Here is a 12500-nt window from a genome sequence, read left to right as displayed (position 1 = left end):
TGAGCTCCTGATTTTAAAAGACCTAGTCTTTCATCTGACTCAGTGACTAAAAAACACAATTCGACTCCTAAGTATTGGACCAGATTTCCATTAAAAATAGCTTTTGGCAAAAGCTATTTTTAATGGAAATCTAGTCCTTTTGCCGACCAAAAATAATGGAGGAAGGGAAACAATGTAAGAGAATAATGGCGGAAGAAATTCAATGAGGGATTTACATGGAAACAACAGCGCCTGAAAATGACATGTTATGTCCAAATCAATGCACCTCATTAAGCTCTTGACTTTTAATGTTTTTTCCCCATTAGTAGCTAAGAAGTCCGATCCTTTCCGACACGACATAGTTGGTCAAATGAAATATGTTTGGCAAATAACAGAACTTTTGTAATAAATCCCGCATAGAGTGAAATGCCAGATGGAAAAATAGGCAAAGTGTTTTATCGAAAAAAATATAAAACAATTTTTTTCCTGATTTGTTACATTTCAAATAAAAGTAGTGACTTTGGGACAGCAATTATTCACGATAATCATTTGGATGACAAAGGTAAAACTGAAAAAAAAATTATAAAACCAATTAGTTCTTAACTCTTCAAGGAAATGCTTAGCTGAGATAGGAAAAAATTATAATCGACAATTTCACTTGACAGAAAATTTTACCGCCAATTTCTTCAGCCAATCAGGTGTAAGCACTTACGAGTCATTTATCATAACTTCTTGTCGCTCGGGTGTTAGATTTGCATAGAAAATAACTTTATCCCTTCAGAAAAGCACTAAACAATGAGGCTAACCAAGTTAAATGATTTAAAAATCACCCTGGGCCAAGAATGGTACTTGTGGTCTTTTACATACTAGCATCATCTTTGCTTTCGATGACAGAAATGTTGAAGAGTTTATCGCAGGTGAACCGTGGAGAGGCGAAACGATGTCCATTGCAGTTTTCGGTTTCCACGCAAGTAAGTAAAAAGTGTGCACTTCGACAACTTTCAAATACATTGTTTATCGATATTTGTGTTTCGTGTATCCACCTGTAAAGCTAGTCCGCCACTGATAATATCTTCTTCCTTCTCAAATAGCGGGAATTAAACTAGTCGTCCGTATGAGAATGGTACTAAATTATGCTTACAATTCGCAATCACACTTGCGATGTGTTTTGGTTTTAATATCAACCGTTCAGTCATTGTTGTGACCTTGTTATTGGGAAGTCCGATATCGTCAATATTGAGCTCTTGCTTTGGTTTTCATAGGATGTGCTGTCTTGCTTGACATTTGCGAGCACCTTGCAAACGATGACAGAAAGTGCAGAGAGATTGATACGTTTGCTCCTCCCGAAAGTGGTACGTAAAGTAAAGCGTGAACCATGCAGTTGATGTTATTTTCAGACGCTGTTTGCTGTCGATTAGTTTACTTGCTAGCCAAGAGGAGTTAGAATTGGTTAATAAAGTTTATCATAAGATTTGTCTCAACTTTTTTTTTATCTTTAAAACTATCGCAAAATGGCAAAAACATGCTTTAGTATGAATGTGTTAATGATCTTTCAACTCGTCCAGCCACCGACTTTCAAACGCATCACGATCAGCTGACGAGGTGCTGTGACATTTCGATGGTAGGAAGATTTTCCATCGCGTCGTCCATGGAACGCCGTAAGTTAAGGAAAGAAAAAGTTATCAAAGAAGACTACTGGAGTGCAAAATTGGTGAGAAGTTGTTTTCGCTTCCAAAAGTGACGTTGCGTAAAGTTCACAACCTCTAATTTATGAGCAGCTGAATATGGTATCCTCCTTTGCGCCCTGAAGTCAAGAAAATTGATTATCTGACTGGTCGAAATCGAGCTCCCACTTGCTGTGAGAACGCGCTTTAAAATTTGCAATGAATTTACAGCGTCTAATTTTATCTTTCCGTGTTTTGATTCGTGATGTATTTACGCACGCGAGCGATGAATTTACATTTCAAGGCGTCAAAAATACTCGAATATAGATGGGAAATCTTGAGGGTTTGACAGTGCCGCTTATGTGTGTTTGCATTTTAGTTAAACCGAAAACATAAGTAGTTTTCACAAATTGTTCAAAGAACAGACATGCAGATCGATATCCGTCGATATTGCTTGTATCCTGGGGAGATCATAAGTGAATTTGATCAATCACTTTAAATTTTTTTCGGAAATTCTTTCATCAGAAGAACAAAAGGTACGCCTTTTTTAATGGTGCCTCGAAGCTGTTGTTTTTACGCAATTTAAGCCGTGGTTAAATGAACTTGATAAGATATATCTCTGACTGATCATTTGAAGTGTGCACTTTCTGCGGTGTCAAGCTTAAAATTAAGTTCCCTTCAAATGTTCAAACCTTAGATTACCTTTATGGGATTACCATACTGCCTTTGTTTAATTTTCCAGCTGTGTAATTAAGTGAGGTTTATACGACTTGAATATGAATGAAAGAACTGTGCTCACTAATTGTAGCAAAATGATCATGCATGCATGCTCCCTAATCATAATCTCCTAATATAAGACGGACCAATATTTTTAATGTTGTTGATATACCCATTAATCCTTTTGATCTTTTAAAAGAACAAAAAAAAAATGATGTAGTCTTTTTGGAAGGGAGAGATCAAAATCAGTGTGTGTAACGAATTTGTTTAACCTCTTTTAAAGTGCATCAACATGGATGTCTAAGTTGTGTGCATGGACTTTTTATTTTGAGAACTTCCTTGAGATGAGGAATATTAATTTGGATTAATGCCACTGTTTTAATTGGTCTCATCTTCTGGGATGATCAAGCTACATGTACCAAAATAAATTTTGCAATTTTGCAAGAAGAAGATTGGAGTCAACAGGGGCGACAGAGTATGTATCTTTGAAAGGAGGGGGGGGGGGGGGGGGGGGGGGCTACCCCATCATGAGTCTCAGAATGTTTCCTGTCACGAAGCCCCTCTATGTCCATTTTGCAGGAAAAGGAGAGCTCAATCAATCTTATGGTTTCTGATACAAGTAACAGAGAAAATTAAGTTACCTCCCCAACCTGCTCTTTTGACAGCATCCTCTCATGTGCCAGCTACGTATCTGAGAACCTAAGGGAAAAGGAATTTTTCACAGATGGAAGATTTCTTTTAAAAATAATCCAAAATGGCTTTTAAAAATTAAAGCATGCACAGTCTTCGATGACAAGATACCACTCACCATTTATGGCTTGTTCTACATGTACATACAACACTTCCAATTGCAAACTTAAAGTTCTGTAATTCACTGGTCAACACTCAGCATGGGTATAAAAAAAAAAGAGGTGATATGTAGTGGCTGGCTGTAATTTATTTAAGGTGAAATTGAGGACTTTGAAACATTAAGTAGTTTCAAACTTTAAGTTATTTAGCATACTGAGGTCATGAAAACATGCTGATGCTGGGATGGCTTCATTAACCAACAGGTAGAAACATTGGTCTTCGTGTTGAGTCCAGAGTCTGATGAGTTAGAAGCTCTTGGAAGATCAGGGATCACTGCAGCTAAGCTACCACAGCAGGGAATTGTCAGGTTTAAGCATACATGATTCATTTTAGAGTAACTAAAAATCAACTGGACTGAACATCTAATCAAATATGCCAATTACGCTTAATATTAACAGAGTGATTCATTGATTTGGTGCCTATAATGTTTCTTAATTTTCATTTTAATTTTTCTTTCTGATTGAGTTTCTTTTTTTTTTTGTCTTTGACCAACTCAAGGGAGGTTATAGATAGCAACAAACAAGTAGTAAAGAAAACAATCAGTGCAGATGATCCTTTGCTGCCATTAATACCATCAGCAGGACAACTTGACAGTACACGAAGTGGTATATATAATTTTGTGTATCCTACTTTCATAATAATTTTTATGATGATCTGATAATTATGGCAATGAGAAAAGGGACAAAAACAAAAAGGCAAAAGGCATCAATCAAAATTACATTAATTACCTGATTCCAATTGAGTGGCGCCTCATGGCTGAATAATCGTATCTAGACAGCGTGACTATACCTGGGAGTGGGAGTAGGGGCTGATGGGTAGGAGGTGAGGGGTTGGGGGTAGGGGGTAAAGGGTAGGGGGTAAAGGGTACTTATATATAGCTGAAACAACCCAAACCTTCACAAAAATGCTAACCTTAGACCTAAACACTACACTTTAGATGACTAGGCTTGTTTAATAGGTTAGCATTTTTGTAAAGGTTTGGGTTGCTTCAGCTATAGTACCTTTCACCCCCTACCAGTATCCCCTACCCCTACCCCTACCCCCATCCCCAGAATAGTCAGGTGTTATCTAGAGCAGTGCACTGACATGGAAGAGGTTTGATCCCATTGAGGGTACCTGAATTTTTCAGGTGTCTGTGTAAGGATAATTACTCAAAAGTGTCCAGATAACTCAACAATCATTTCTCTCTTTCAAAATTACTTCAAAAAGACATATTACTCAGCTTTTTTACATGTTTAAATTGCAGCAGCGAAATAATATTAATAATTTCATTCTGTCTTCTAGTAATATTATCACCACTGCAAAAAGAGAAGCTAGTTGTTTTTATTGTGGTAAGTCCCTCTGTTCTCCTGTGTTTTCAGTGGTTTTTACAGATCTGGTTTAGCAGAGGTTTTAACCCTCTAATCTAAGAAAAAGGGAGGTTTTAGGAGTGGCATAGCTGCGCCCATGAGCACATCAGGTGCCACAATCTAGAGGGGTGCAGGCTAGGGGCATGCTCCCCTGGGAAAAATGTTGAGATATGTTCTTCCAAGATGCCATTTCCTGCATTTTGAGATCTCAGTCAATGGAAAATAGTGGAGTTTTTAACAGGCAGTGAAAAGCCAAGGCCTCTCAGCCAGTATAAAAAATACCATAATGCTCTTTGTTTGTAAAAAAACGAAAAAAAGCAAAGTGACACACACTGACACCAACCCAGAGTGTCCCTCCAAAATTTTGCATAAGCATTGTTTTCTTTTTCTCTTGGGTCGACTTACAATATGGGCCCAAGAAAAAACTAGAAACAATGCTTATGAAAATTTTGGAGGCCGGGACAAACAAAGAGTACATGTATTACAGTAACTGTATTTTTGATACTGGTCATACTGGTTGATAATGCAAACCTTGCACAAAGTCGAGGCAATCTAGTACATTACTGCGCCCAAAATTACTACAGGCACTGATATGCTACAAGTACAACGACAAAAGGGTAAGAATGACTGAGAAACCATAGAAAAAAGGGAAAGAATCGTGCTAAAAAGACTGTGGTTAAACAAATAACAAATTTGGCTAGAAAGAGTTTCAAAAACCGGGAGAATACTTAAAGCAAAAACGGGAGGCCAGAAATCTTTGCCAAAACAGGGAGGTTTTCGGCCAAAACGCAAGGGTTGGAATCTCTGTTTTAGTGGTGATTTTGCACATTTATGGAAGGCATGCAGTGCGTAAATACATTAGCATCCAGTGTGCATTTTTTATTATAAGCACATGCATATACTTAAAAAAATTCCACATCCAACCCATTATAGGGCTACATTGTACTTCAGAACTATTATAAAAAAAATTCATAAAACATTTGTGTTCTGGACACCATCAGGTTGTTTGTGCTGTCACAGAGGACACTCTTCCTCACTTGGACTACACTGCACAACAGGTCTGACAAGTTGATACATTAAAAAAAATTATGTTTTAAAGATTTACACTTAAATGCCTTCATTAAACATTTCATTTCTTAATTTCAGATTCTTCAGTGCTACCATCATATAACTGAGAGACAAAGATATATCCATGATTTTGAACGGCAAAAGGCATTTTTGGAGTTTTTCAGTGAGTAAATGCCTGTTTGAATTATTATTTATTATTAGAATTATTATTATTATTATTATTATTATTATTATTATTACAACATAACTTAAAATGCTATTCATAACACATTTAAAAAGATGCTTAGTGGCATTCTTATGTATTGAATTGTTCAAGTTATTTTTATTGCCTTGCAGTGGCAATAGTCCCTAATGATAGGTAATGATAGGTATTGCATTGTAAAGGAACATTATACCCCAGCTAATTTACTTTGAAATGTCTCCATTTAATCAAGAGACGTATACAGTTTCAGGATGATGATAATAATGATGATAATGATGGTGGTGAGGATGATGATGATCATGACCTCAATTATTCTCAAATGCTAATTAACGATAAATTTACTATTGGGTGAGGTTGAGCAAAATATTGTGATTTGTCAGTGGCAAGCAGATCAATTATTTGCCAAAGCCAAAGGGAGAGGCAAATAACTGATCTGCAAGACACTGACAAATCACAATATTTTGTGATAACCGAGTTTAATAATATTGTTTTATCATTCGATGACTGAGTTTGTTTTTCACAATTCCCGAGAATTAAAATAATCACTTTCTGAAAGCTCAGGAAAGCAAAAGGTCATTTTCACACAAGATTGTGGTTCCAATTATGCATGAGCAGAATGTTATTTGCACCTGTCATGTGATGGGCTCGGCCAATGAAAAGGAAAAAATACATTGAATGATAATGTGAGATGGCGTACATTGTATAAATTGACTAGTGAAATCACAAAAAACTATGCCATCTCTCACATTTTCACAATGTGTAAGTCTCTGTGGTTTTGAATTATAAACCCTTCTTAGTTCTTGCCTCATGACAAAATGTCTTCTCTTGTTTAGGTTTGTTTCTCTGTTCAGTATGCCATATTATTTTTTTTTGTTTTCTCATTATTGTAGGCAGGTCATATGAAAAGGAAGTAGGACCACTTTCAAGGAAAATAGGAGAATATGTAAGTACATTAATTAAGTCGTTAAGGTTATAAAATAATACAATATTATTTTATTCAGGGCATTTATTAAAAAAGACAGGATACGGCCTGCTTATGGTGGTAAGGTTGATGATGATGATAGTTAATGACATTGATGTAAACTTACGAACGTCATTAAATAATAATTTATTACTATAATTATTTTAGCCTGTGCCAAAAATTGGTAACAATTCCCAGCTCTCTTCTTTAATTAAGCTCCAAACGCAAACCAGTGCTGAAAGCAGTGCTATTCTTATACTTGACCACACAGCAGGGGAGCTTCATAACAAGGTGTGTTTACCATTTGCGCCTATAGATATAATGAGTACATGTAAGTCTGTGGAATGATGACTGCCCTCGTCTTCTTATCTCTTATCTTGATATTGATAATAAATAATCGTTATTTGTTTATATGTCTAGTGTAGGGAGATTGTTTCTTTGTGTTAGGGTCAGGAAGAGAGGAATTAGGGTATATAGAATGTACTGTATTTACTGCTAAATAAATGAAGGGTTATTACTTAATAAATGTTGGTTCTTTTTTGCTGCCATTCTGATTTACAGCAGGAAAGCAATGACAGCATTCAAGAGAAGAGAATTGAGGTACAGTGAGGTTAATCATGGGAGATATATTGGCTTACATTTTATTACAAACTAAAGTATTAGTTTCATTTTTCACAGACTGTAACAAAATTATTTCATCGTAAGTCTTGACAATAAAATAATTACCAAGTTGCAGTGCTGTAAGACTCTTTGCATAAATGGCGGCCAAATTTGAATAACAATACTTGATACATCCTTTGCCTCTTGTTTACGTTTCAAGACAAAGGATTTTCCTCATGACTGTGAGGCTAAGGATGTATCAAGTATCGTTATTCAAATTTGGGCGCCATTTATGCAAAAACTTGGAAAGGGTCTCTACAAACTGTTTATAGCGAGCCAGCACATGTGCTGTCATTTTTATTGTCTTTCGAAAGGACTGTCTGTGAAAGAAGGACAACGTGATGAGAGCTCAGGTGTACAGAGGGGATAAGGCAATTGCCCCTTCGCCCTTTCTCACTGAAGAAATACGCTCCTCGTTGCTGGACACGGTTTAATAATCGTACAACCATGAAAGAGTCCTACGATACAAATAACAACAGAACGATACTAAGACAAAGGCCTACAAGCTTAAATAAGATGATACATATATGTAGTAATGATATGCAGATGTAGTACAGGCTAACTTACAATAACAAAGCGGTAAGTAGAGTTCTGATCCAACGTAGCTATGAATATTAAAGTATATCTCTTCGAACGTATATAAACTCAAAACGCAAGACAAAATGGCGGGCTTGCTTGAGCCGGTCAGCGGTCTTTATAGTTCCTAGGCCCTTGCGGCCGGGTAGCCTCTCTTCACTCACCTTGAAATTACCTTCTTATTTGACTGTGGTCGAGCTTGGGTTTCAGGCATTCGTTTTAGTGAACTTATCAGAAAAGAAATGCCAAACTATGTGTTATGTGGGCTAGGTTTTCATTTACTGTTCATACAATAGTTCTTTTGTCTTTTGGTAGGTCACTGGAAGTATATTCCAAGATGTTGTGCAATGCAAAATCAAATTAACTGTTAGTGATATGACAGAGGTAACTTTATTAAATGAGTCAGCTTTTGTTGGTTTGTATCTCATCTAAAGTGCATAGGCGTCTTGAGTACATGCTAGCTCTTTCCTTTTCTTTAGTGTTGTGGTTAGCACAGGTATCCCAGGTATATGGATTTGAGGCCTGCATGGCTCTGTCACTAGCTTGTTTTTTTTTTTTTTTGTTTTTTGTTATTTTTTGGACATGAAATTTAATTTGCTCTATGCTACACTGTATCTCTCTCCACCAGCTGAATAAGAGCGGTTTTCAATTGAGTGTCGAAAGTAATTGCCGAATTGCTTTCATTGGGTTATGATTACTTCACTCAGTGATTGGTTCATAGTTCTCACGCCATTTTTTCAACCACTCAGAAGTGAAACCAAAACCAATCGTGGCTCACAGATGCACATTTTCCCGCGCTTTGTGTCGGCTACGTGGGGGTAGCAAGACTCTTCGTCCAGCCATTTAAATGCCTCAGTGGCTAATGCAACTTACATCTTAAATTTTTGAACGAGGTGAAGGTGAAGAAGGGGAAAAAGCTAGCTACCACAGCAGTGAACTGACAATGCCTGGGCTAGAGACCAATACACTATACCACTCTTTTCCTTTAAGGATCAAAATTTCTCTTGGAAAGGCTATGGCTTTTTTTTGTATGTTTTTGGTCAAGGAATGTTGTGAAATATTGCGTAAAAAGCCAGTTTTGTACAGCAACTATTTCCAAGTAAAAGCCATATGACATTGTTTAGAGTATTCCATGTAATCTGGCAGTTTGAAGAGTTTAAGAGAGGCAAGGCACGTAAGTGAATCGTGCACCGAAACAACCCATTTTCCCATTTAAAGCATTTATATCATTACCTTGAATTGAGAATGTTTTGGTTTGCAGGACACAAAGTACAAGGATGATTTACAAAGAATAACAGGTAAATAGTTCACAAGAGATTTACGTGTACAATACCTCTATTTCTCTATGCTGTGTGCTCTTAATAAAGTGAACTTTGAGTGAAAGGCAACCATGCTTTGATAAATTAAGTGCCATTCACATTACATGAGCCAGGTCACACAATAGTAACATTTACGGTGGTTAACACAGATGCGACAGTTTTCTTGTTGAGTGTCACACGCTCCTTACAGAGACCGCACAAGTGCAGTAGTTGAGGGAAGTAGAAATGCCATGGAGAGCAAGTATACAGGACCACAAATTTGACGCAGCCAGTACAATTTTTTGCATAATAAACACACGTGTTGAATGACCTTTACTGTTTTTAAAATACTTTAACATCGAATCGGAGGCATGCGACAAAACACCGCGAGTAAGCAGCCGCGCAAACAAAGCTAACAAAACGAGTTGAACAAGTAGTCTTTTTTCCAGAGTAACTGTAGAATACCCCGCCACTATTGTGTTCCTGTACCGGCATTGTCTGAAGTCAACGAGGCATATAATAATACAGACCATTTATATACAAGTAAGTGGCCCGGTATTCTGCAGTTTTACTCTTTCTGTAGATTAAGACTATAGTTGTGCTATACGCCGTGAAGAAAATGGTGCGACATTAAAAACACTTACCAAAGTACATGCAAGTTCAAAACAGGAAACTTTCGTGATGCAAGCACTTCCTGTTAAAATCGCTGAGCATTAGAAACCTTGTCGGAGGCCATGCCACAGTCTCACCAAAGAATCGTTTTCGGCCTCGCATAGCTGAGTATATCCATTTCATATTTCATCCAACAACTTCCTAAAGGTCTTGTTAAAATTAACAAAAAAGGTAGAAACGACCATGTGGTGGATTAATGTTGATAGTTCAGTTCTCTTTTACATTTTCACAGATTGCTCCGTTCATTCCATGCTGTGTGTTCCTATAGTCAGTATCAAGACCAGCATTGTAATTGCTGTTGCGTGCGTCTTCAATAAGAAACTAAAAAGAGAGAGGTGAGTCAAAGACGTAGAAATAAAATAAAACCTTCCAAGGCCATGGTTATAGTCAACACTTGCAGCAAATTGGCAATTGCAACCAACTATGATAGGTTGCCAAATTTGCTTCCAATCACTCCATCTGAGCTCTTTCTGATGTCAGTATGAGTGCGATTAGAAGCGTGGAGAGATTTAGCTTCACTTTTACGGGCAAATGGCAAACATCTTGAGCTAAACATTTTTCGTTTTTCCGCAAATAAACTTGTTGGATTTTGATACAGTTTTTCGGTTGTTGTTTTAACAATTATTCCATAAACGCGCGTTCATGTTACCCGCCGAGTTGGCAATAATCCATTTTCGTCACCAGAGCCTCGGATCGACCCAAGACTCTGGGAAACATTGTATAGGAGAACATGCGCCGTAGTTCTTATAGCCAAAAATTGGCTATTTGAAACTTACAGCGCCTGCCCACTCCTCGTGCTAACATGAATGCACCAAGTAGAGAAGCTATTGATTGTTCTTCACGAAAAGCAATGAGTAGCCAATTCTCTCTGTCGATCCCATGCAGCTGACAAAACATCTAATTAACTAGCTAATCAGCCAACTAATCAATCTAATGGCGTCGGCAATCGGTCAGTCAGTTCACACCAAGCTGCTTGGTTGTTCTAATACAGGTACGAGAACGTCGAAATGTCCTAAATCCGAATTACGGGTACAAACTTTGCAGTAATACTCGGCCAATTGAAGCAATGCTTCTTTGTTCCCGGCTACGTGGCTACTATGTGGTTAAGCTAGTGAGTGTCGCGGCTTTGCCGCTTTGTAGCTATGTGGCATTGAGGCTACGCTGCAACGCTGGTACACGGCTACGCTGCTTTGTATAGCCGTACGTGGCTACGTAGCTATGCGGTTTAGTTGCTCAGTGAGACCATGCAGGCAACACGGTTACAGGTTAAGTGGCTACGTGGGCACTTCACTGGGTACATGACTAAAAATGTGTGCAACACTCAAAATGATAGAGACTGCGAGCAGACTCGCTCTTCGCGGTGGAAGTGAGGGAAGGAAAGCTCTCCTTATCTCACACCCATTGCGAAGAGAGAGCCTGCTGGCATGCAGGCTAAATAATAGAAGGAGTTGACAACCTTAGAGGGGACCCCAAAGGACCACATGTTACAATACCCGCGACGCAAAATAGCCAATTTGTTTGTTAACTAGATTTTTTTTCTATATTTTTGTCAATTTGTCTTTCTCGTATTTGGTCGGTTTCTTAAGCTTTTGCGCTCTCCTCCTACTTCACAGGTTCTCTAGTTTTGACGAGGGCAATGCTGTTTTCTGCTGTGAAAACATTGCTGCGCATCTTGAGCACACGTTAGAATGGGAAAGAGAAATGGTGATCAAGCGGCAACAGGAGGTATGTAAATTTCAACTACAACAACGATAAACAATAACAGCTCACTCTCCACCCTTCCCGGATGACTTATTCCAGAATGCGAAGGGATCGCTGGTTTTGTTCTAGTTGAAAATCTATACGCATGAAATTTGTGTCAATGATGCACGTTACATGAAATTCAACTTTCCACTTATTTTGGACATCCAAGATACATGTTATGTCCTCTTCGTGTTTTACAGAGCTTTTCAATTAAGTGATTTGAAACAAAAACCAAACTAATTATTTCTAAATGACCACTCACAGTTTTTGCATACAGAGCAATCAAATCAATCGTCCTTAAAATCGCAATTACATGTAACGAGCTCAAACCGAACAAGAGTACTCCTGAGCGATGCGGCAGGCTTACCTGTTGCTTCTCATTGGTTGAAACATTGGCGCGATATTTTTAAACCAAGAGGCGATCACTTTGGTTGCTTTTGAGAAAATATAGAGCTCTGAAATATTATGAACTTAGCAAATCGTGAAGCTGCTTCAAATTCTGTATTTTTAACGGAGCGTTCCTTTCATTGCTGTTACCTCTACTTTTAATGCAGAAGGATTTATTTATTTATTTATTTATTTTATTTTTATTAACAGCACCTACTCAAGGTTGCCAAGAATCTGTTCACACTTGTAGGTGAGGACAAAGTTTTGAACAAAATTTATGACAAACGCGCTTTAAGTGGCTAATCTTAACAGATGGCTGCCAAAGGTCACTGGAAAATGGACAGTGACTTTGCAATATCTTTGCTTGGCGGAAAC

The 12500-nt window shown here is 37.8% G+C and overlaps 1 protein-coding gene across 3 annotated transcripts in view; it reads left to right on the top strand.

Annotated features, from left to right (window-relative positions):
• The window catches only part of LOC137999926 (cGMP-dependent 3',5'-cyclic phosphodiesterase-like), a 47888-nt gene that overhangs the window by 734 nt on the left and 34654 nt on the right, over positions 1 to 12500 (top strand). For 2 of the 3 annotated variants that reach the window (XR_011123033.1, XM_068845920.1), the window contains exons 1-15: positions 1 to 950; positions 1242 to 1331; positions 3413 to 3516; positions 3708 to 3814; positions 4494 to 4540; positions 5560 to 5616; positions 5705 to 5789; positions 6719 to 6771; positions 7006 to 7080; positions 7351 to 7389; positions 8341 to 8409; positions 9287 to 9323; positions 10228 to 10330; positions 11609 to 11720; positions 12336 to 12375. The exon at positions 1 to 950 is cut by the window's left edge and continues 733 nt beyond it. Coding sequence is in view for 2 of the 3 variants with exons in the window: in XM_068845920.1 (XP_068702021.1) it covers positions 822 to 950; positions 1242 to 1331; positions 3413 to 3516; positions 3708 to 3814; positions 4494 to 4540; positions 5560 to 5616; positions 5705 to 5789; positions 6719 to 6771; positions 7006 to 7080; positions 7351 to 7389; positions 8341 to 8409; positions 9287 to 9323; positions 10228 to 10330; positions 11609 to 11720; positions 12336 to 12375 (1147 nt within the window). In the remaining variant the exon portion in view is untranslated. The remainder of the gene's footprint in view (positions 951 to 1241; positions 1332 to 3412; positions 3517 to 3707; positions 3815 to 4493; positions 4541 to 5559; positions 5617 to 5704; positions 5790 to 6718; positions 6772 to 7005; positions 7081 to 7350; positions 7390 to 8340; positions 8410 to 9286; positions 9324 to 10227; positions 10331 to 11608; positions 11721 to 12335; positions 12376 to 12500) is intronic. The other variant, XM_068845921.1, reaches the window with a different exon arrangement.

Source organism: Montipora foliosa, chromosome 4 (genome assembly GCF_036669935.1).
Source record: "Montipora foliosa isolate CH-2021 chromosome 4, ASM3666993v2, whole genome shotgun sequence".
NCBI lineage: Eukaryota > Metazoa > Cnidaria > Anthozoa > Scleractinia > Acroporidae > Montipora > Montipora foliosa.
This window is presented reverse-complemented; position numbering and strand designations above follow the sequence as displayed.